Source organism: Dipodomys ordii, unplaced genomic scaffold (assembly GCF_000151885.1).
Source record: "Dipodomys ordii isolate 6190 unplaced genomic scaffold, Dord_2.0 Scaffold3, whole genome shotgun sequence".
Classification (NCBI taxonomy): domain Eukaryota; kingdom Metazoa; phylum Chordata; class Mammalia; order Rodentia; family Heteromyidae; genus Dipodomys; species Dipodomys ordii.
In genome coordinates this window covers 3,798,850-3,823,639 of record NW_012267219.1, presented here as the reverse complement: position 1 = coordinate 3,823,639, position 24,790 = coordinate 3,798,850, and the positions used below count along the sequence as shown (strand labels likewise).

General features: G+C 42.1%; 1 protein-coding gene across 1 annotated transcript in view; it reads left to right on the top strand.

Annotated features, from left to right (window-relative positions):
• The window catches only part of Lrig3 (leucine-rich repeats and immunoglobulin-like domains 3), a 55,038-nt gene extending 41,585 nt beyond the window's left edge, over positions 1 to 13,453 (top strand). Inside the window, exons 13-19 of the mRNA XM_013019687.1 lie at positions 2,637 to 2,957; positions 4,608 to 4,889; positions 6,129 to 6,581; positions 7,754 to 7,912; positions 10,315 to 10,458; positions 10,558 to 10,833; positions 12,784 to 13,453. Coding sequence (XP_012875141.1) covers positions 2,637 to 2,957; positions 4,608 to 4,889; positions 6,129 to 6,581; positions 7,754 to 7,912; positions 10,315 to 10,458; positions 10,558 to 10,833; positions 12,784 to 13,028 — 1,880 coding nt within the window. The 3' untranslated portion in view covers positions 13,029 to 13,453. The remainder of the gene's footprint in view (positions 1 to 2,636; positions 2,958 to 4,607; positions 4,890 to 6,128; positions 6,582 to 7,753; positions 7,913 to 10,314; positions 10,459 to 10,557; positions 10,834 to 12,783) is intronic.
• The last annotated feature ends 11,337 nt before the right edge of the window (positions 13,454 to 24,790 follow it).

The window sequence follows — 24,790 nt, the reverse complement described above, 5'->3', positions numbered from 1 at the left end:
CACTTCCAGCTTTTTCTGCTTATGTGGTGCTGAGGAATTGAACCCAGGGCCTCATGCATGCAAGGCAAGCACTCTACCACTGAGCCACCTTCCTAGCCCTTGCAAATAATTTGTGTGTGTGTATGTGTATGTGTGTCTACCAGTACTGGGGCTTGAACTCAGGGTCTCATGCTCTTGCTTAGCTATTTCACTCAAGGCTGGTGTTCTTCCACTTTAACTACACCTCACTTCTGATATTTTTGGTGGTTAATTAGAGATTAGAATCTCATGGACTTTTTTGCCTGGGCTGACTTTGAACCTCAATCCTCAGATCTCAGCCTCCTGAGTGGCTAGGATTATAGGCATGAGTCACCAGAGCCTGTCTTATTACAATTAATTTTAAGATCTATTGATTTAGCACCCAAGAAACTTAGCATTAGCAACTGCTTACCTACAATTCATACAACTAGATAGTATCATATCTTGATTTAAAGAAATAATAATATAAGGTTCTTGTTTCTGATGTAGCTGTCTGCTACCACATTGCTGTTGCCACTGGCTACCAGAGAAAAAATTTACAAAAATAGATGTGCGTCTAAAACCTGAGATCAAAATTTACTTTTAAGTACCAAGTGAAGAGGGCAGAGTCATTTTTTTATACTGGCATTTAAAAATTTACTGAACATTGCCTTGTCTACAACATACTATTTTTTTTTAGGTTGCAGCATTAAAGAGTGCCAACAGTTTCTGGAAATAAAATCTCTGGTGTAGCTTTTGGAACAGATAAGCTTTTGGCATTCATCTGTAAGGGCCTGAGTGAGCATTTGCTTTCCCATGATCCTTGTTTCTCAGCCCCCAAATCCCAAGATAGAAACTCCTTAGTAGTCTGATACAATTGCAGATATACATATGCTTCCATGGTGAATCTGAGCATAGGCAAACATTTCAAAGGATCTTCCAGGAGAAGCTATCTTGTTTACAGCACACAGGCCTATCCTGGAATGTGAACATCCCCATGCTTATTCACACTCATGAAAGGTTGTGTGTGTGTGTGTGTGTGTGTGTGTGTGTGTGTGTGTGTATACCAGGTCTTGTCCCTTACCCTTTTGTTCAAGACAGGCCCTTTACCATTTGAGCCACAGCTCCACTTTTTGCTGGTTAATTGGAGATAAAAAAAAATCTGGGCTGGCTGCAAACAATGATCCTTAGATCTCAGCACGCTGAGTAGCTGAGATTATAGGCATGAACCGCTGCCACCTGGCAAAAGGTCATCTTTTTAAACTACCCAAATACTACATGTTGGTAGATCTGAGATGCCTCCTTTGGGGAAAGCTGAAGTTCAAAAAAGGTAACTTTTCCAAAAAGTAAGAGAGAACTAAAAATAAGTGTTTAGAATGAAAGAGTTGCTCAACTCTAATTATACTGTAGCTTGGGCAGGGTGGCATACAGCGTGATTGCCTGGCTGCCTGACTGCAGGTCAGGGCCAGCACCACACACGCAGAGTCCAGATGCTTTTTTGTTCCAACGACAGCTTTCTTTTCCCTTTTCTTTTTTCCTCTGGCCCTGCCCAAAGTACTATTTTTTTTTAATTGCTTCTGTTTGGGGTAGATGGAGTAATTGTTATCTTTGGTGATATTGATGATTGTTGATTGATGTGTTTGCTTTCTTCGTGGACAAAATTGCATTTCTTCAGAAAAGAATTCTAAGATATCCCATGAGCCTTTGAAGTTTCTTAACTGTTTTGGTTCTTTCTTGTGTAGGTACTGGGGCTTGAACTCAAGTGTCTCATCCTCTTGCTTAGCTTATTTAAATGTTCAAAGCTGGCTCTCTGACCTTGAGCTACACCTCCTGGTTTTTTTCCTTCCTTTTTTCTTTTTTTTTTTTTTTTGCTGGTACCCGGGTTTGAACATGGGGCCTTGGCTTGCTCAGCTTGCTTGCTTGGCTGGTGCTCTGCCACTTGATCTGTGCCTCCAGCCTGGCTGCTGATTATTTAGGGGATAAGAGTCTCCCAGACTTTTCTACCCAGGGTGACTTCAAACCATTGTCCTCCAAATCTGAGCCTACTGAGTAGTTAGGATTACAAGCTTGATCCACCAAATCCTGACTAACATTCTCATTTTTAATTGAAACCGAGTAATTGTATATATGGATGGGTACAGTGTGACATTTCTGCATATAAATATATGGAATGATTACATCAAACTAACCAGCCTGTCACCTCAAATATGTACCATTTCCCTTGGAAGTCCTGTCTTGGCACTTCTGAGTAATCACTTAATTGCTGTCAAACATAGTTGGATAACTGGGCATTGCTCACTTTTAAAATATTGTCTGATTTCCCCTGTGACTTCTTATCCGCTCTCTTCCATTTACGTGAAGCATAAGGCCTTTGGAATAAATAATGGATTACATCTAGATTCAAGGTAACAACCTTCTCTCGGTAATACTGATGGATAAATGGGCCTGTTGTCTGCGTCTGATGTCCAACGTTCTCTGGGTACCACTTCAACATTGGGACTGCTTGTATGTGTCTGAAAGACATGAAGGGTCAGATCTCAACTGCCATTCATTTTGCATTTGTTGGTGTTCAGATTTGTACAGCCCTTGGACTCTTGAGCCTTCACATTGTTTGCTTTCCTCCTCTCCATTTTGAACAGATGATTTTCCCAAACCCCAGATTACGGTTCAGCCAGAAACACAGTCGGCAATAAAAGGTTCCAATTTGAGTTTTGTTTGCTCGGCTGCCAGCAGCAGTGATTCCCCAATGACTTTCGCTTGGAAAAAAGACAATGAGTTATTACACGATGCTGAAATGGAGAATTATGCACACCTCCGGGCCCAAGGTGGAGAGCTGATGGAGTATACCACCATTCTTCGACTGCGCAACGTGGAATTTGCCAGCGAAGGCAAATATCAGTGTGTCATCTCCAATCACTTTGGCTCTTCCTACTCTGTCAAAGCCAAGCTTACAGTAAACAGTATGTCATCAATTTGCTTTTTGTACTTAACGATAGCTTTTAGATGCAGAAAACACTGTATGTGTCTTGTGCTCTCTCTCACGCACATTCTCTTTGTCTCTGTCTCTATCCCTCTCCTTCCTCTCTTTATTTCCTTTCTCTCTTGTCTCTGTTTTGCTCCCTTTCTCTTTTAGTTCACTCTCTTTTTTCTTTTCCTTTCTCTCTTTCTCTTCTTTTCTCTCCCTCTCCATTTTTTTAATCTCTTTCCCTCTCTGTCTCCCTATTTCTCTTTTATCTCTATGTCTGTCTCTTTCTCCATATCTCTGTCTCTCGCTCTTTCTGTCTCTCCAGGTCTGTCTATCACTCACCTTCTCGCTCTCATTCCTCACCCTGATTCCTTTCTTCTCATACTTCCACTTAGCTCTTTCTTTCACCACCCTTCACTCCACAAACATCAGGATTCGTGGTTATTTAGATTGAAGCCAGCAATTTTTCAGTTGAGCTCACTGCAGTGTCCTGGGATGAGGCAGGCAGGTATCTTATGCTCCGTGGGAGTTCACGACCAATCGTATTGATGTGGGAGGCCACAAAATATATTGCTAAAGCAGCACTATGCCTTTAAGTCAGAGATCTGGGTGTAAATCCTGCTACTGCATCTTAAAACAATGTCGCTCTGGGCAGGTGAGTTAACCTCTCTGGCCTCTGACTCTACATTGTCCAGTTAGGAATAATAGTCCTTACCTCTTGGAGCCATTCTAGCCATGAGATAAAACCCTGGGTATGAAGGGCCTCGCAGAATGCTTTGGCGTTTAGGTAGTACTGAGAAGACATAGTCACTGTTAGCTGTAGTTAATAAGCCCCAGCATTGTATCATCATCTGCTTTCTGAGATACGCATTCATCTTGACAACCGGCTTCTCACCACTTTGTCCTCTCTAACCATTTGTGCCACTGTGTGGATGGATTTGAGAGCTAACCGCAGCGATGCCTGAGGTCTGGCACATGGAAGGTTAGTGTTTAGGCCCGAATACCTATATAAATTTAGAAAAATGGCAGGGCCTCCTTCCCAGGGGAACTGAAAAAGAGATGAAGTGAATGGGCAGGGTACCAAGAGATGGATTTGCCCAAGATCTCACAGTTAATTCTGGAGGAAACTGAAAACCTGGCTAGAAAGTAGCAGGGAGACCAACTGCTGGCTAGAGTATGGGGCAGTTGGTGCTTTATCCTGAGTCGTTCCCCTGTACGGGCTGAACCTGGCTCATTACTTTTACCGCTCTCCACCAGCCTTCTGTGGCAGGTACCTGTGTTAGAAATAACCCTGTCTTACCTTTGTCAGGGAACTTGTAGATCTTTTCTTAAAGTGTCTGTGGTATGGGTGGGAATATAGGTATGTGGTACGTGTTGGGGGGCTGTGGGTATGTGTATGTACGTGTCTCTGTGTGTGTGTGCCTGTGGTATGTGTGGAGTGAGGGTGTATGTGGGTAGTATGTGTGTGGAGGGGTGTGTGTGTGATGTGTGTGTATGGAGGGGTGTATGGGTGCTGTGTAGTGTGGGTGGTACATGTGTATATGTGTGTAGGTGTGTGCGTGTGTGGTCATAGGATTTGGGAGGAGTCGAGCAAAGCTTGGATACACCCTGACTCTCCTGCCCGCCTTGCTCTCTGGGATTGCAGTGCTTCCCTTTTTCACCAAGACCCCCATGGACCTGACCATCCGAGCGGGGGCCATGGCGCGTCTGGAGTGCGCGGCGCTGGGACACCCGGCCCCGCAGATCGCCTGGCAGAAGGACGGTGGCACGGACTTCCCCGCGGCCCGGGAGCGGCGCATGCACGTGATGCCCGAGGACGACGTGTTCTTCATCGTGGACGTGAAGACGGAGGACATCGGCGTGTACAGCTGCACGGCGCAGAACAGCGCGGGCAGCATCTCCGCCAACGCCACCTTGACGGTGCTGGGTAAGGGCGCAGCGCTTATGAACGCACCGTGCGGGCCGGGCCCGAGCAGCCCGGCTCACCTGCCGGCCCATGGTGCCAGAAGGTTTGGACTTGGAAGAGAGCAGATGCCAGGGATCCTGCCCTATCTGGAGAGGGCCTGCCTTTTGTAAGCTGTGAAATGAAGGGAGCCAAGCAAAAGCTTTGGTGCTTTCCCTCCTCCACTGTACACACACTCTTCTATAAAGCACGTTGAAGACAAGAAATGTATGAGGACTGGGCATAGTAATACATATCTATATAATTCCACCACACAGATAGCTGAAGCAGGAAGATTGGGTGTTTTGAGGCCAGTTTGGGCTAGGTACGTAAATACAAAACCAAAAGAAAAAAAAATGGGTGAAGCAGTCAGGCAGATAGAGGGGGAACACGTTTCTGTTTTCTCCCGTACCAATCTGGAAATCAGAGTTCTCTTTTGATGACCTAAACACGTGCTTATTAAAACTGGAATGCTTTTTTCTCCTATATGTGTCTTTGAAAGAGTGAAACGTATTTACCTACTAATACAAGGAAACTATTTTCAGAATTTCAATGTCAGGCACTAGACATTAATTTGAAAAATTCAATGTACACATTCTGATTTTTTTTACCATCCACCCACACATACTTGTGCTTAAAAGTATTTTTACATATTTTTAAGATGTTTTATTGCCCACCCCTGCCACCACCAATTTCCTACCATTGGTAAAGGCGAAAGAGGTTGAAATAAAAATTGAAAAAACAAAAAAAACCCACTACATTTTATCTAGTCCCAGTGGCTTATGCCTAAGGTAATCCTAGCTACTTGGGAGGCTGCGATCTAGAGGCTCATTGTTTGAAGCCCACCCCAGACAGAAAAGTCTGTGACATTCCATTTCCAGTTAGTCAGCAAAATGTCAGACTGGAGACATGGGTCCAGTGATAAGAGTGCCAGCCAGATGCAAAGAAGAGAGAGCACAAGACCTAAAATTCAAGCCATGGTACCAGCACACCCACCTATAAAGTATGTTTTCTTGTTTGATCCTAAGCTCTTCTCATGAGTCCATGAATGCAGAAAAATAAGATCTCAAGGACTGTTACATTTTTTTGTTGTGAGTTTTTCTTGACCATGCCTGGTACACTGAGGGAACATGAAATCTTACTCCTTAATCTGAATGAATTCAAGTGCTAGCTATGGAAACCAGCTCTCCCTTAGGAAAGTAAAAGGGTCCCTTGTCATTCCAGAAACACCATCATTTCTGAGACCTCTGTTAGACCGAACTGTAACCAAGGGAGAAACGGCTGTGCTGCAGTGCATCGCTGGGGGCAGCCCTCCCCCGAGGCTGAACTGGACCAAAGATGACAACCCCTTGGTGGTGACCGAGAGGCATTTCTTTGCGGCCGGCAATCAGCTGTTGATTATTGTGGACTCGGATGTCAGCGATGCTGGGAAATACACCTGCTCCATGTCCAACACCCTGGGCACGGAGAGGGGCAATGTGCGCCTCAGCGTGATCCCCAGCCCCACCTGCGACTCCCCGCAGCTGGCCGCCCCCTCCTTAGACGATGATGGCTGGGCCACAGTGGGCGTGGTGATCATCGCTGTGGTGTGCTGTGTGGTGGGCACGTCGCTCGTGTGGGTGGTCATCATATACCACACAAGGCGGAGAAGTGAAGACTGCAGCATCACCAACACAGGTGTGTACCCAGCAGCATGGCCTGGAATGCCCAAGTGGTGTGGATTTATGGGTGTTGCTGTCATTTTCTTCTACAATATGTATCAGCAGTCTGAGCCCATCTCCTAAGTGGTTCATTTGGCTCACGCTGAAAGAAGGTTAACCGAAAGTAGCAAAGCTGGTGTGTAAAGACTGACACTTCATGCTCAGACCTCATCAGATTGGCTGGGAAATAAACTACCCAATCAGTGAAACATGTTACTCCTTCACAAGATGGAGAACCAGGAGCTGTGTCATGAGCTTTGCTTGCTGTGGGATTTGTGTGCGTTGAGTACGTATAGGGTCCTCGTTATTCTAGTTAACTAGAATGTGCACACTCTGATACCAACGAACCCAAGTTTGATTTAAGGACTAAATTACTATCTGATGAAAATTCTTGAGTTTTATTTTTTTATTTTTTTGTGCCATAATTGGGCTTGAACTCAGACCCTTGCGTGCACACTTAGCTTTTTCCACTCAAAGCTGGCATTCTACTACTTGAGCACAGCTCTACATATGGCTTTTTGTTGCTTAATTTGGAGAGAGTCACATAGACTTTCCTGCCTGGGCTGGCTTTGAACTGAAATTCTTAGATCTCAGCCTCCTGAGGATGCCATCTCCTAGGATGACAAGACATCAGCCTCTGGTACCTGAGTAGAGTCCTTATTATTATTAGGTTTTGGTCGTGGGGCCTGAACTCTGGGCCTGGGCGCTGTCCCTCAGCTCTTCAGCTCAAGCTGAGTGCTCTACCACTTGCGCCACAGCACCACTTCTGGTTTTCTGGTGGTTTATTGGAGATAAGAGTTTCATGGACTTTCCTGCCCAGGCTGGCTTTGAGCCATGATTCTTCAGATCTCAGCCTCCTGAGTAGCAAGGATTACAGGCGTGAGCTACCGGCACCCAGCTTTTAGTATTTTTTTAAAGATACTTGTTATTACGTTTTTTAAGAAGTAGCGAGGGATAAATCAGAAACTCAGCTCACACTTCTCAGGGTTTGAAGCCTTCATCTACCTCTCTAGATACTGCACTTAGGATGGCTTTGTCAGAGTAGCTCTTCACTTATTTTATGTGCACATAATAGAAAAAGCGTAGACTGTTGCTCCTGAGAGTCTGGGAGGGACCATGGTGATCTTTCTTGCTGTTATTTGGTTACAGATGAGACCAACCTGCCTGCAGATATCCCGAGTTACCTGTCTTCTCAGGGAACTTTAGCTGATCGGCAGGATGGGTACGTGTCCTCTGAAAGTGGGAGTCACCACCAGTTTGTCACCTCTTCAGGAGGTGGGTTTTTCCTGCCACAACACGACAGTCCTGGTAAGTGTTTAAAAATGGACATGAGTGCTAGGTATGGAGATGGTGACTTACTCCTATAGTCCCAGCTGCTTAGAAGGCAAATAGGAACATTGCAACGTAAGGCCAGCCCAGGCCAAAAGATAGGAAAAGACCCTATTTCAACCAGTCTCTGGGGTGTGGTGGCCCAGGCCTGCCATCTCAGCACCTGGGAGGCCATAGGTAGAGGATCATAATCCAAGGCTAGCTGCAGGGGAAAAGTAAAACTCCATTTGAAAATGATTACATTAAAAAATGGGGGAGCTTAGAGCATGGCTTAAGGACTAGAGCACCTGCCTAGCAAGTGTGAGGATTTGAATCAAGAACCCCAGTACTGTCCAGCAATAGGACACGAAATTGCATGACCATGGCTAGGAATTGTTTTGAAATGATACAGGGGAATGGACAGATGTAATACTATTGCAAGACATTGACACACTAGCAAGAGCTGGCCCAAGTCACTAGTAAAGTTGAGATTCAATAGTTTTTATGTCCTTTTCTCAACTGCTAGGGGGGGAAAAAAAAGAGAAGTCTTCATTTTTGACAATAGAAGACAAATAAGTGGAGTTGAATCTCTCCAGGCCCTGTACTGCTTCCTTTAAACCACCCCAGAATATCTTTCCTGACTCCTTCTTAGTGAATGTTTACCCATGTGAAATGGTTTAAAGTCACCTTAGAGAACTCTTAATTCTGACCCTACAAGGGTGAGAATTTTTTTTTCTTTTTTCTGTCAGGGGTCATTTGGATATTTTAACATCATCTAAAGGCCATTCAAAATTATCAATACAGGCAGATGGCCTTCAGCAACCAATGTGAAGCATAGGAAAAGTAAACATGTTTGAATCATCACAAACCAAATGATGTAGGCCTTATACAGCCAGACTGGGGTAAGATTGAAAAGACTCCCCACCCCTACTTTAGATGGTCCGTGGATTTGAGGGTAGTGAGCGAGGCTGCCTGACACAGTGGACAGTGACAGTCTTTCCTAGCTAAATGTCTATAAGAATATATTGAAGCTGGGTGCCAGTGACTCACACCTATAATCCGAGCCACTGAGGAGGCTGAGATCTGAGGATGGTTGTACAGAGTCAGCTTAGATAGGCAAACCCAATTAAAAGCCAGATGTGGAGATGTGGCTCGATTGATATAGAGCACTAGTTTAGGAGCATGAGAGAGGTGGGGGCGGCGGGAGAGAGGCAGGCAGGCAGGCAGGCAGGCAGGCAGGCAGGAAGGAAGGAAGGAAGGAAGGAAGGAAGGAAGGAAGGAAGGAAGAAAGGAAGGAAGGAAGGAAGAAAGGAAGGACATAGTGTGTGGCACCTATTGAGAAGTCCACAAATGGAAGTTAGTGGTGTTATTTTTCACACAGTGAATCATCTTTTACCCCAAGCATTTATTGAGTGTTTGCTGTGTGCCAGGCTTCCTAGGTGGGGCAGGTATACTTGTTTTCAGTTTCACAGGGTAACCAGCAGTAAAACAAATGACTTCTCGCTCAACAAAGCAGGGAGAAGGGGCTGTGCCCAGAGAGATGAAATCTGAGCATAAAAGTGCACATTCTGCTTAGATGAAATTGGTGGCAAACAGCAGAGACCTGCCCCCATTCAGAGTAATGGGTCTTAATTGACAATATTGCCAATTCCTGGACAGCAGCATCCACGTCTAACTGGCCTAGTACCTTTTGCATTTAATTGAACTATTTATAAGATGTTGTTTTGAGGGTTTTTTGTTTATCTTGTATGCTGTGTGTGTGTGTGTGTGTGTGTGTGTGTGTGTGTGTGTGTGTGTGTGTGTACTGAGGTTTGAACTCAGAGCCTGGCACTATCCCTTCTTAAGCTTTTTCTCTCAAGGATATTGCTCTACCACTTGAGCCACAGCTCCATTTGTGGGTTTTTGATGGTTAATTGGAGATAAGAGTCTCTCAGACTTTGCTGCCCAGGCTAGTTTTGAACCATGTTCCTCAGCTCTCAGCTTATTGAGTAGCTAGGATTATGGGCATGAGCCACCAGCCCTTGGAGAAGTTGTTTTTGAGTATGCCTGTCTTTTAACTGGACACTGATAGGTCATTGGTCTTTTGCCAATTCCTGGTGTAGTCACCTGTGACATCTTGTAGAAAGAGGCCAGTGCTGACAGATGGAATTCAGACTGTGTCTGCTTTGGCTGTTGGGGACCACACACAGAGCTATTTCCCTTAGAGACAGGATGGACCTGGCAGCAAGACTGGTCACCTCGCCCAGTGGCTCATCAGGCCCAGATTCGCCCACTTATGAAGCCAAAGGACTCCATAAGTTTGAAAGAAATCCATCCCTCTGTACAATTTTGGTATCATGTTGTAGCTAAGACCACTTTCCAAGGCAGAAAACGTGTGTGTGACTCCGCTGTATGTTTTAAAGGGACCTGCCACGTGGATTCCAGCAGTGAGGCTGACGTGGACACTGCCACGGACCCATTCCTGTGCCCCTTTCTGAGCTCCTCGAGCCCTGTGTATTTGAAGGCGAACGTGTATGGCCCGGATCCCTTCGAAGCCTATCATCCAGGTAACATGGTTTTCCTTGCCAGGAACTCATCTGAGTCCCCGGGAGACCACTGCAAGTGCTAACTGTGTCCTCTTCTGGTGTGGATTTCAAATTGCAAAGGTTGCAGCCCTGACACAAGGACAGCTTTGATGGAGCACTGTGAGCCGAGTCTTCTGAAGAGGAAGGACTGCTATCCATGTCCACCACCTATGGAAGAGTCTTGTGAACAGAGCTGTAGTAACGGAGCATGGCCTTCCCACGGGAGGAAGCTAATCAACCCCACGTACACCCAAAATGAAGGGCCCATGCTGAGAAGTCTATGTCTCAACAAGTCTTCTCTAGATTTCAGTACAAGTCTAGAACCAGCATCTGTTCCTTCCAGTAATTCTTTCATGGGTAAGTCTGTGAAAGCATTAGGTTTCTATTTTGTATCAGTACTGAGGCTTGCCAGTAATTAGGGCTTGTTCACTGTTCCTTAGCTTTTTTTCTTTTCTTCCCTTTTCATTTTTTTTACTCAAGGCTGGTACTCTACCACTTGAGCCACAGCTCTACTTCCAGCTTTTTGCTGGCTAATTGCAGATTGGCTAGGTTGGCTTTGAACTACTTTCCTCAGATCTCAGCCTCCCGAGTCACTAGGATTATGAGTGTGATTACATTTCTTAATTCTGGCCCCATCTCCCAGTTCTGAGTATTAGAATTATCAAACCTCTGAAAGTGAATTTTCCCTTAACAGCATCTTCACAATAACCTCTTCGTATGGCTGTTTCTGAACTCAAAGACAGGGGATTTTTACGTGATGATGGATTTAATCTGTAGCCAAGCCTTGGGCGCTTTCTGGGTAACACTGTGTGTGGTATCCAGGAGGCAGGAGTTGGGGGAATGACTTCGGAGCTGAGCTTGTCAGCCATGTGGAAAAAGTGGTTTGAGGCCCCAAGCAGCCTTTGGGGTGGAGTTGCATGTGTTGCATGACTGTGGTTTGGTGTGTCTGGTGGCTTCTAACTGAACCCGTGGTGGGAGGGTGGAAAAGACCATCTTACCTAGCAACAGCTGCTCAGGCAGACAAGCTGGGCAAGCTGCTGCCAGAGAGGCCTTCAGAAGTGTCCAGCCTAGTGCTGGTGTGAGGCACTGGCTGACAGCACCGAGATTCCATTGTGCGTTTTTGTTTTTTTTTTTGTCTAGTCTGTGGGAACAATGAGAATGAATGGAGCCATATGGGAAGAGGAGCCACAATTTGCCTTGGTGTTTCTTTCCCTTTATTTTTTCTTTAATTCTGCTTCTGTCAAATTTTAAACTATTTTATATCCAGCGTTTAAGAAGTTTTATGTTTTACTATGTTATTAGTTATATTTCTTTTTGAAACAACTTGAACCTATATTACGAGCCCAATGTGGTTAGCTCATGCTTGTGATCCTTGTTTTACTCAGGAGGTAGAAGCAGGAAGATGGCAAGTTCAAAGCCAGCCTAGGGTAGAGGTTTTTGGGAAGACCCTGCCTCAAACATGGAAGTATGTCAAACAGAACTTCAAGTGGTAGATGGCTGGTCTCAGTACCACAAAAAAATTAAATTAAAAAAAATAAAGAAAAAGACAAGGAAGCAAAAGAGGAGGAAGAAGAGGATTATTTTGAAATAAAGTTGTTGTTTTTGTTTTGGGGTGGTACTGAACTTCTTACTCAGGGTCTCACACTTTCTCTTGAGCCACTAGCTATCTATTCCTTTTCTGATTTATTTTTCATATAGAGTCTTGTGGGTTTTGCCTAGGGCTGGCCTTGGACCATAATCTGTACATTCTAGCTTGGATGTTATAGAAGTGCATTTGTTGCGATGGGGAATCTCCCTAACTACAAGGCCTGGACTGGACTTGAATCATAATCCTCTGCAACTCTGCTTCCCAAGTAGCTGGGATTATATTATAGACATCATTCCTGGCCCTTGAAACTTGCTATGTCTGGGCACAATTAAACCCTCATATAAGATTATTATCCAAATGCCCTTTATAGAGAATCATAGGCTGTCAAGGCCTAAAGCAAGGAATTGGCCAACTTCAAGAATGCATAGTGTAATGATTAATATTACGGTAGGTCATAGCAAGTGATAAAGAGTGGATGCATTTATTTGGGGATAAATAATAATAATAAAATAAAAGGGAGTGGTTGACCTCCACTGCATCGTATAAGTATCTAATAGCATAAATAGACAGTCCTCTCCTATATGGGAGGACTGTCACATGCACTTGTAGGAAAATCCAGTGCATGCCTGTGTGGTAAGGTACCTCCTTGTTTGCAGGGTTTTGTTGCACTAACATGTTGGTAAAAGGATCCAGGTGCTCAAGAGCTCTTGTTCTTTCAGGTACGTTTGGGAAGTCTCTGCAGAGACCACATCTCCACGCCCCTCCCAGCTTTCCTCAGCCCTCAGATTGTCAGCCCAGAGCTTTGCACTTGAAAACTCCCTCCTCCCCCAACCTGGACTTCGGGTCAGAGGTTGGTGAGAAAGAAAATACAGATTTTCAAGAAGAAAACCACACATGTGCCTATAAACAGAGCCTGGAAAACTACAGGACTCCAAATTTTCAGTCTTATGACTCGGACACATAGACTGAATGGAACCAAAGGACAGTTTCAACATACTACCTCACACGGACCTTTATTTAAAAGAGACAGAATCTTATGTTTTTAAATGGAGTTATGAATTTTAAAAAGGATAAATTGCTTTATTTATACAGATGAACCCAAATTACAAAAAGTTATAAGAAATTTTATACTGGGAGTAATTTTCTTATAAGAAATACCTTTAAAAATATTTTATAACTTTGTTTTATGCAAGAAAAAAGTATCTTATGTAAATTAATGGTATAAATCCATGACTATTTTATGTATTTTTATAATGCCAGATTTCTTTTTATTGAAACATGAATACTAAAGCCTTTGAAATAGTACCTACCGCCTTGTACCTTTTTTGAATAGACATCCCTTCATTTTTACTTTTTTGCACATTACATTTAATAAAACATATCATTTTGGTGCCAAACCCCATTCATCCAAAAAAGAATTATGATCATTTTCAATACATTTTTAGACTGAATTAATTCATATTGCTCTGCCTCAAATTGATCAAAATATATTTAGCTCATTAAAATACAAGCAAAAAAAAAAAAAGCCAGGCTGGTAGCTCACACCTGTAATCCTAGCTACTCAGGAAGCTGAGATCTGAGGATTATGGTTCAAAGCCAGCTTTGACAGCAATACTAGCACACATACACATAAATATACACACACACACACACACAGAAAAACAAGTAAAAAGGACCATTTGTCCTTTCTCCCAAGTGTCATACAGATTCTTGAAGTATGTTGTTGTATGTGAATGCAATCTATATAAGAAGCTACAGATATAAGATACATTCATTTTTAAATCTACAGACAGGAAAAAGATTTACTGTTACTGTTTGGTGCAAAAAAATACAAGCACTGTCAGCCCATGCTCCTTAGTTACAATACCTGTGCTTATCCCATTTCCCATTCCTGACTCCTGTTGTTGGAACAGTAGGTTGGCTTAGCTGGAGTTCCTACAGGCAACATGGTTCTAAGGGGTGAATTTTCACCCTGGCACTGCTCAAGTCACAGTGGATGCTGGTGAAATTCTTTTCTGTTCTTACTTCTTTTTTAAAAAAAAATTTTTGCTGAATGAATGTATATGAATGGTTCTTCTGAACCATCATCATACAGTGTTCTTCAGCAATTAACAAAATACTTCCCTAATTTCTTCATCAATTTTCCTTAATAGTAACTAAGAATTGAATCTGTTACTTAGCCACTCTTAAAATGTTTTAATTTTGGTATGTGGCTGGGCAGCAGGGCTCTATCCCTTTGGTTTTTCTGTTCAAGATGTGTGCTTTACCACTTGAGCCACAGCTCTACTTCTGACTTTTTGCTGGTTAATTGGAGATAAAAGTCTCTCACACTTTTCTGCCTGAACTGGCTTCAAATTGCAAAACCTCAGATCTTAGCCTCCTCAGTAGCTAGAAATATAGGCATAAGCCACTGGCTCCTCATAAAACATTTGTTTTAAACAAAATTAGGTGGACATGCTTATACACAACAGGCCTGCATAGCGAGGAAGATGGGCTTAGTGCTGTTTTTAAAACTGGATGACATAGTTTTTATGAATGCAATGAGCTTACTAAACTTGGTAATACACTTGATAAGACTTGCCTTTTTTCCCCTCAGGAATTTATTGTTTATGCATGTAGCTTGGAGAAAGCCCTGTTGTTCGAGATGAATTGTCCTGAAAGGGGGTTAAACAAAAATGAATACAAATAAATTCAATAAAAATAAATTTAATAATTGAATAAAAATAATCTGTACCTTCTTAAGTTGAAGGTGCAGATTTACACCACTGTTGTTTGCACTGAATTGAAAACAGCTCCCGGCAATGCAGATTCTTGTTGGGGCATAGTTGGTGGTAAAGGCTTTCCTGCTTCGTGAATTCAGGCTGTGTTGTATATGAGCCAGGAGCCTGAATCCAGCCGTGAGCTTCTTCCCCTTTAACTAAGATGCCATGGGCCAAGGCAAGAAATGGATCCTTCCATTCTCCACCAGCGACGAGGACACAGCAGTTTCCTATGCTTTGCTTTATCATAGGGTCAGATTTCCAACATTTTATTATTCATGTGTAACAGATGTGTTTTGAGCAATAAACTTCTTTCAAAGAACTTGGTTTTTCCAGACAGAAGCACAAAGATTTAAATCATTGCCCGAAATGGAAGAACAAGACTCGTCAAGTTGAGTTCATCTTTCTACACAACTTATGCATTAAAACTTACAGATTCAATGTCATCTGAATCTCTGTCACTGAACTTGATTTCTCTTTGACACTTAGAGGAACAGAATACCTGTTGAGACTTTGGATTATTTAACTGTGTGAGTATGTGGGTATTAAGATAAACTAAAATAACTGAAGTGGAAAGCCAAGTGGAGGTAGATACTTGTGTCATATGTTTAGTTATGTTTTAATGGTTCTAGGGACTGAATTTAGGACCTTGTACATGCTAGGCAATTGCTCTAACCACTGACATACACTTCCAACTTTGTAATCATCTTGTTTTATATATGAGGAAGAATGCTTGAAACTTTTAAATGTTCCAGTCTATTAGACCACACGACATGGACTTCATACCTTCATAGATATTCACACAACATGGGAAATAGTTCCTACATATTCATGTATATATAGTTTAGTTCATCCTGGTGTTTGAACTCAAGGTCTCCTGCATCCTAGGCAGGCCACTCTACCACTTGTGTCAATCCTCTGGCCCTTCTTACAATTGCTTATTTTTGAGATAAACGTTTTCCCTGAGCAAGTCCAAATCACAGTCTGCCAATTCACTCTTCTTACCATAGCTATGATTATAGGTGCACATCACCACACTTTGCTTTTTATTGACTGTGAACTTTTGTTCTAGGCTGGCCTTGAACCATGATCCTCCCTATCTCAGCCTTCCGAAGAGCTAGAATTATAAGAATGAGCTACCATGACTAGCTTATATTATTTTTTTCCCCGATTTCACTATTGACTCTAATGATAAGATAGTTAGCATGTTTAATCTTATCTCTCTTTGGATTTTGGTATCCTTTTATAAAGATTAAGTACTTATGGAACATACATAATTTCCATATCCTTGTTACTGAAGGAAATCACAAATTATTGACTCTCAGAAGAAACTCATTCATAGTACTTTTAAAATACCAGTCAAAAAAGGGAAATGGTTTGGTGTTTGTACACACGGAAGGATTTTAGTGCTCTTGACAATGTGGTAGAAAGAATTTATAACCAATAGTATAATAGTTGTTGTTACCCTGGTATTTTCAAAGAGAACAAAATCAAATGTCATTATAAAATGTCTTCTCTGTCTTTTCACTCTTGGGAACTATAGTGATTGGACTTGTCTAGTAGGATAATTTAGAGTTATTTTTTAAAGACAGTCTTCCATTAACACATCAAGTAACACAATGTCTTGCCAAAAAAGCTATTAGTCTCCAAAGTGAGGTGCCCTTTCTTTATGATTTGAATAATTTCAATACTCCAGAAATATCCACTTACCAGGATTCCTGAAGCTAACCTCTAGTGAGAGAACAATACAATAATCTTATAGAATTAACCCAATAGTTGGGACCTTTATTTAGAAAAAAAGGGGGGGGGTTCAATCAGTGCGTAGAAGATTTTTGGAAGATGTTTATTTAGATTTACACAATTTATCAAGTCTCTTCTTCCTACACAATTTTAGATTGATTTGATTTCTACTCACTTGATGTCAAGAATTTGAAGTCTGTGCCTACCATTCAACATCCTTTAGAGAAGGAAACTTGACTTCTCTTTGGGGCAGGCATAGATCTTCAAGAATTTTTTTTTATTTATTTTATTTTTTTATTTTATTTGTGAAGATACTGTACAGAGGGGTTACAATTACATGGGCAGGATAATGCGTACATTTCTTACCAAGCATTGCAGCCTCCTCCTTTGGTTTACCCTTCACATCCCTTCCCAGCCTCCCCCCTCCCCCCCCCCCGATCTTCAAGAATTTTGATCACAGGCAAGAATGTTAACAAATTTGTTTGTTTAATGCTATGATTAAAAGCAGGGCCTTGGACATGCCAAACATAAATCCAACCACTGAGCTACTCTTCATCCCTTAGCAGGTTATTTTATGGCTTTCTTGGTAATAGATCGAAGAGATAAGGTTGGAAACAAGAACATAATTATGTGGCATTTCCACAATCCAGACAAGATTTAACTGTTGCTGAAGGTAGTGAGGATTATATTATTTCTATATTTTATATTTAGTCCACAGAATGTGCTGATAAGTTGAATGACAGACAAAGTAGAGTCATGGGTGACCAAAAACATTGTTTGTGAAAGGTGAACTTCATCTCAGATGTTTAATGTCAGATGGGGAGCATGGTGGAAGGATCAAGTTTGTAGAAGAGAATGTCAGCTCCACTCTGCACAGATGTGTGAATTCTGAGTAATAATCTAATGGACATTACAAGCTGGCAGTTGAATACATGAACCTTTTGGTTTTAAATGTAAAATCTAAGATATGATTTGCATAGAAATCATATTTAAGCTGGACACGTGATTATTGCCTGTAATTGTAACTTATCAGGAGACTGAGATCTAGAGGATAGTAGTCAACCAGGGCAGAAAAAGTCCTCAATACTCCATCTCCAATAAACCAGCAAAAAGCAGAGCTAGAGGCATGGCTCAAGAGTGGCACACCAGCTGAATAAGTAAGCTGAGTAAATGTGAGTCCCTGAGTGTAAACCTAAGTCCTGACAAAAGATAGCTAGCTAGCTAGCTAGCTAGATAGATACTTCATTTAAGATATTTGGAACAAACTAATTCAGTGAGTACAGGCAGGTATCCAAGAATGAACTCGGGGACTATCCACTAATAAACAATCTGGAAGATGAGTTTACTTTCACAGAGGTCACACTGGGAAAGCTAAGAAGTGTGCTAAGGAGATAAGAATTAAAAAAAAAACTTCCTAATAGACACAAATTGTATCAGACTTGACCAATGCTTCTTATTTATCCATGGAAACCAGCATAAAGAATATCATGCAAATAGATGTTTACAGGTAAATGGAAGTTACAAGTCAGGTGTGCAATCTCAGATTCATGTTAGTTACCTAACAGGGCTACCTTACTAGCTCAAAGCCTCATACATTTGCTACATGTAAATTAGATATAACACTTGCTTCCATGTTTCTGTGAAGTTTGTACTTTATGTAATCCTAACACTTACATAAAGATAGTTACTACTATGATTTTATTCATTCTTATTATTATTGAACAACCCGTATCTTACATAACCTGATTTTATATCTGCCAGTAAAAAAGCCTCGGACAGATGATCTGTGATGGAACAATAAGACCTACTGCTATATCTACTTCCTTATTCATTCTGAGGTTTCAGATTTAAATGAAAAAACTGTATTTATGATCATCTTTAAGGATCTTGGAAGAGAAAGATTTGGGAACTTATCCAACTTAAAACTACAATCTGAATCTGAGGGGGAGGGAGAGGGAGAGGGAGAGAGAGAGAGGGAGAAGAAGAAGAAGAGGAAGAAGAAGAAAAGGGGCTGGGAAGGTGGCTCAGTGGTAGAGCACGCTTGCCTCACATGCATAAGGCCCTAGGTTTGATTCCTCAGTACCACATAAGCAAAAAAAGCTGGAAGTGGTACTGTGGCTCAAGTGGTAGGCACTAGCCTTGAGTTGAAGAGCTCAGGGACAGCGCCCAGGCCCAGAGTTCAGGCCCCACACCGACAAAAAAAAAAAGAAAATATGATTTTTTAATGAAGTATGTACAATTTTTATCCTAGGCATATTGTGAGGACCAAGAAATGACAAACATGTGACCCATGCAGAATCCCGTCAAGGCTGGTAAGATCCCAAAGGTGAAACTGGATTACCATGTTTCTATTATGATTGAGTTGACTCTCCCATAGGATGACTTTGAAGTGTTCTCAGAATCAGAAGAGACCTCGAAGATAAAGGACTCCACCTATCTCCATATGTATGTGAGTATCTATCTATCATCTTTCTGTGTGTGTGTGTGTGTATGTGTGTGTCCAAAATGCCCACTTCAGCATTCTGAAGCACAAATTCTTTACCATGTTGTATAATTCTGACTTCTTTTTCTATAATCAAAAGCTCCACTGCTTTGAGGGCTGTGGCAGCGCAGTACTTCATGGCAGAGAGTATGGGGTGGAGCAAAGCTGCTCACTTCAGCGAGGTTCAGAAACTGGGGAGAGTTCCAGAACCTCCTTCAGTGACCTAACTGCTTCCTTTGCCTGGGGTGGGGAGCACAACTGGGGATTCAACTCAGGGCCTTGTGCTTGTGTTATACCTTGTGCAGGTTACACCGCATGCACCATACCTCCACCCTGTTTTTTTGCATTGGTTAATTTTGAGGTAGGTTCTTACTTCCTGCTAGGTTGGCCTGAGAAGAAATTCTCGGGCCTTCCCCATGTCTCTGGGGATGACAGGCATGAAGCACCACATCTTGTCATTGGTTGAGATGACATCTCACAAACTTTTTTGCCCGGGCTCATTTCCAACCAAGAGGCGACATCTCTGTCTCTGTATTTCTAGGATTACAGGCTTTACTGACTGCATCAGGTATAGGCCCCAGGTCTTAAACTTTCTGCCATTTTCTAATAGTACCACAATCTTGGGGACAAAATCTTTAACACATGAGCCTTTGAGAGATTTAAGCGATCATATATGATACTAATAATTTCAAGTGTCTATGATACCCTCTTCCCCCTCCCACAACAGTACCATAATACTAAAAGATTTTACTTTGCAACACAAGCATCTTAAGACACACATAAACCATGATCTGAGCACACAGTGACCCAAGATACAGGGGTCAGATACATGGTAGCCAGGCACATGGTGACCATCATGTATGATGTGACTAAAGCATGCTGGGTACTCTGTGACCCAACCACAAGGCATGAGGTATCCACAACAACCAAAACCTATTATCATCCATCCACAAAGATCCAGATATGAGAAAGCCAGAACACTGTGGCTAAGGCACACTATGACCCTGAGGACAAGGTACTGAGTGAGCAAGGCTTTGTGCCATGACCAACATATCATATGTCAAAGGGAGTCTTGAACCAGTATGTTGAGACTGCGCCATCTAGGAGCCAAGGAGCATTGTGGCCCACTGTGTTTTGATCAAGGTGCACTCAGACCAAGGTAGGCCAAGACTAAGCTGCTATCACTGAAGCTAGTTTTGACCAAAGCACATGGCTCCCAAGGAGCAGAGGACCCAGACATGCTCTGAACCAAGAGTAGTGTTGCCCACACACTTGGATCAAAGTAGTGTGTAACACTGTGTCTCAGCCTGCTACCTGACAGAGCAGTAGTTCTTTGGGACGGGCCGAATTCTCCAGCATCAATGCCACTAGTGGAGGTTGCCTTCCAGCCAGAGGGCCAGCTAAATCCATGTGCTTCCTTTCAAGAAGAAAGCTCCCCTAGTCTCCACATTCATACCATGCCCATCTCCAGTATCACAGGCCCCGCCCCTGTGGAATGCTTCAGGGTGGCAGTGTGAAACTCATTGAGCACCCACATATCTATAGAGGCCTGGCCGATCATCAAAACATGTGAATTGGGTCACATATGACACTGAAGGGATTAGTAAAGACCATAGAAGGGATTAGTAAAGACCGTGCCAGTAAGTATAACCCACACTGGCCAAGGCACAGCACACTGGCAACTCCCTACTAGCTTACATAAGAGTGGAATGTGGAGTTTCTTGAGCACTTTTTTTTTTTGGGTACTGGGCACTATCCCTGAGCTCTTTTTCTCAAGGCTAGCACTCTACCATTTTGAGCCACAGCACCACTTCCAATTCTCTGGTGGTTAACTGGACATAAGAGTCTCACATATTTTCCTGCCCAGAGTTGGCATTGAACCATGATCCTGAGATACCAACCTTTTGAGTAGGATTATAGGCATGAGCCAGCACCTGACTATCCTGAACACTTTTACCAGGATCTTCTTTCATGGATTTCTTCGGGTTCTCTCAAGTTGGAACTAACCTCAGACTTATTTCTAAATAAGTGATAGATGTATTTTCTCATTTTAGAGAAGTAGAATTGAGGGATAAGTACAAGCTGGAGTTTCAGGAGTTTTGTTGTTTTGTAAATGTAGGCTGTCAGAAGGAGAAACTTTGAAGGGATTTCTGATTTCATTACCTCCATCCCTGCTTCAGAGAAAACAAAGCTCACCATTTTTCTTTATTGGCACTGGGGATCGAACCCCGGACATTACACTTGCTAGGCAAGTGCTTGGCCACTGAGCTACATCCCAGCCCAAAGCTCATCTTTTAGAGTCAGGTGTTCATTAGAGTTAAGGAATAGCAGTAAGGCAAGAATAAGCTCACTATCCTTTTCAGAAATGATGAAGGAATATACTGGTTTGGTTAACATCAGTCATTTTAAACACTTTGCATAAAAAAATAAAACAGAAAGGATTTAAAAAATAGACCTCCCATGATTCTGTTGGCAAATCCCATTGGGTTTCCAGGTCTATGAGAAGCTCTGTGATTGGATAATGAGAAGTTGGCCCAGGCTCACCTCCACCCTCACCCCACCTTGCTCCTACAGATGCTAATATAAATCAATTAGGGGCTGACACAGCAATTGGCTGCCTGACAAATGCTCCATAATAATGCAGCTCAAGAAAATGTGGAATTTCTGAGGCGATGGTTATAACGCTTTCAGTATAGCTGTAAATTCCATGCCATGCCAGCACAGGTGGAAAGCTTGAGTCGTAAATAAAATGTTTCCCCAATTCCTAAAGAGCTCCCTAGATGATTGACCAAAGCAAGTTATGATTTAATTCAAGCACTTAAGAAAAATGTCTAAGGGTGGAACAACCAGACCTTCATCAGATTTAGACCCCAAAAGAGGTGATGGGGACGAGGCGGGTGAGTGTCAGGGAATGTATATGTGTAGAATGGGAGAATGGAGAAAAGGAAGAAAAGGAAAGAACACTGGCAGCCAAGTGTTCCACTGAGTTTGGGCTACTCCAGATGAAGCAATTAGAGTCCTCATTATTTGGAAAATAGTAAAAGAAAAGGCTATGGCTAGACATGTGCTCAGTTCCATGGGAATAATTAAAGAAAGCATACCACTTCCCACCCCTTCAGTGGACCACAACATGTCAGGCAGGGACTGACTTAAATTTTCCACTGTATTTTAATGGCTAATGATGGAAGCATTTATGATTCACGTTGTTCTCCCAGACCCCCTCTTCCATTTGAGAAGTCTACTGGACTGAAGCCAATTACTTTCTGTGCATGGGGGATGGAGGGAGAAATATAGTTTTCACGAGTTTTCTCTGGGAACCTCCCAAGAGTAGACGCTGTTACTTTTTCGTGTTCTCCGTAGCTTTTAGCAGAATGACGAGAACATGAGGGGATCCCACCAATATTTTATACTGAAGAATGAACAAAATCAAAGATGGGTCCTCCAGATGCATCTCAAGAAATTCAAGGTAGATAAAGCAGGATTAATACATTTAGTTGAATATCTACAATTTGAATAGTTCCCATGTGGATTTTTAAAAATAGATATCATTACTCAATCTAATTTGTTCTTAATTCCCTATAGTTTTAGAAGGCATATGTCCACTTATATGTTGATTATGTATGGGAAGGATAAATACCCGCAAATACAAGTATTAAAACATTGCCGTCTGAATTTTCAGAGATATGCCTATATAGATAGTAATTGGTTTTATTTACGAGTTTTGCATTTTGCTTTTTATCTAGCCTCTCTGAAAAAGTTTTGAGTACCTACACATGCACATAGTTGTGTGTTTGTAGAATGCTAAGTATGCTCTTAGGACACTTCTATTAAAGATACTAAGTATTCTTTGTGTACCATTAAATTCCCTTTTGATACAATAGCTTGAAAGGCACTGCAGAGGAGCTGAGGGCAATACAATCTATTATCTACAAAATTATAAATACCCTTTCTATTTGTGCAAATACTTGAATTGCAAGTATGTTCACTGCTCTGTTCATAGAGCTAATTCTAACTTTCGGTTCTATTTGTTTGTCAGTTTCAGTACTGGGACTTGAACTCAGGGCCTGGGCACTGTCCTTGTGCTTTTTTTTTTTGCCCATGGCTGGCACTCTACCACTAGAGCAACAAATCATTTTAATTGTGACTTTGATTAGGGATATCAGTAATTTCCCATATATCTGAGTTTCACAGTATTTATAAGAGTCTGATGAAGGTGTCTTGTTTGTACATATGAACACATGTCTACATGAAATCCCTTGTACAATCAATACACATTTCTTTCTCTTTACTTGCACTTCCATAACCCTAACTCACCAGATACTTTGATGACTCATGTTGTCAGACAAGATGAAACTTGTACTGAATAAACACGAGTTTAAAATAATAATCTATTTGGTAATGCCTACCTGGACTTTCTACTGAGGAGACATCGTGGACACTTGGAAGGTGTGAATGGTTGAACAAATGCTTCTCTCTTTCTCCCCTAGGGTGGACTGTTAGGAAACATCTTATTTCTCTACTCTAATGTCTCAGAAGATAACCCACATGACAGAGCAGTTTGTCAGAAAGCCACAGTCAGCTCAGCAACCTTCTCTTGTCCTTTCTTTCCCATATCACCTCCTTCATTCTCCATGCTGCTTCCCTGGGATTTTTGTTCCCACTGAAAGGTTAGCTCACAGGCTTTGTTTTTCCTGGGCCCCCACTAGACACCCTCAGCCTGTGCACATTGTCCTTGCTCTACTCAGCAACATCTCTACAAGAATCTCCCTCTTCTGCATCACTAACTGTTCTCTATATTCTGTTTTTCCCTTATAAGGATACAACCCATTGTTATTTCTCATATTAAAAATAAAAATGTGAATGCCATCTGGACACCATTTCTTTCTCCATCTGCTCCATGTTTCTCCTCCCCCCCCACCCCCCGCTGCATTTAACAAACTACAGAACTCCTGGAAGAGTTGTATCTAATTACTCACTTCCTAGGGTGCTCATGAACCTACCCAAAACCTATATACCATCTCTTCTCTAAAATTGCCTCTGGTATGGTCACCTATGCCTTCTGTGTGTTTATATCTAGCTGGTTGCTTAGTCCTGCCTCTTCCCAGTCTACCGTCATCATTGGAAGTTGACCCATCCACCTCCTTGAAACAAATTGACTTCTTACATGTAGGATAGTTTCCTGGTTTCATTCCTACCTCAAACACTCCTCTTTTCTCTTTTTTGGTGGTTCAATCTCACATTCCCAGTCTCTTACATTATCATTGCTGGGCTCAGTCTTGGACCTCTTATCTATAGCCATGTAACTGTATCCACTCTTTTAAAATATTATCTTGTATCACCACTCTTAATAGCATCTGAATGCTCATTTTGCTCATCTCTACAGCGCAATCCTAATCTGTCATCTGCATTCCTTTATCCGCCCCGTCTTCCTGAGATCTCTGTTTAGATAGCCATTGGAAATCTTGAATTTCACCTATCAAACGTTCAACTCCCGACCCTCTCTTTTCCAGCAGCATCGCTCATTTCATTTAATGGAAACTCAGACTTTCCTCGATCGTATTTTAAAAGTATTAGTCACTTTTGAGATTTCTCTCTTCCTGTGATACATATGTCCAATTCATTAGTAAATTCTGTTGGGTCTGCTCTTAAAGTGTATCCAGATCCCAGATATTTCTTACCTCATCTTTCCTGCCCACTTATTCCTTTTCATTCCCTGGATTACTTCAGCATGCTAACAATCGGTAT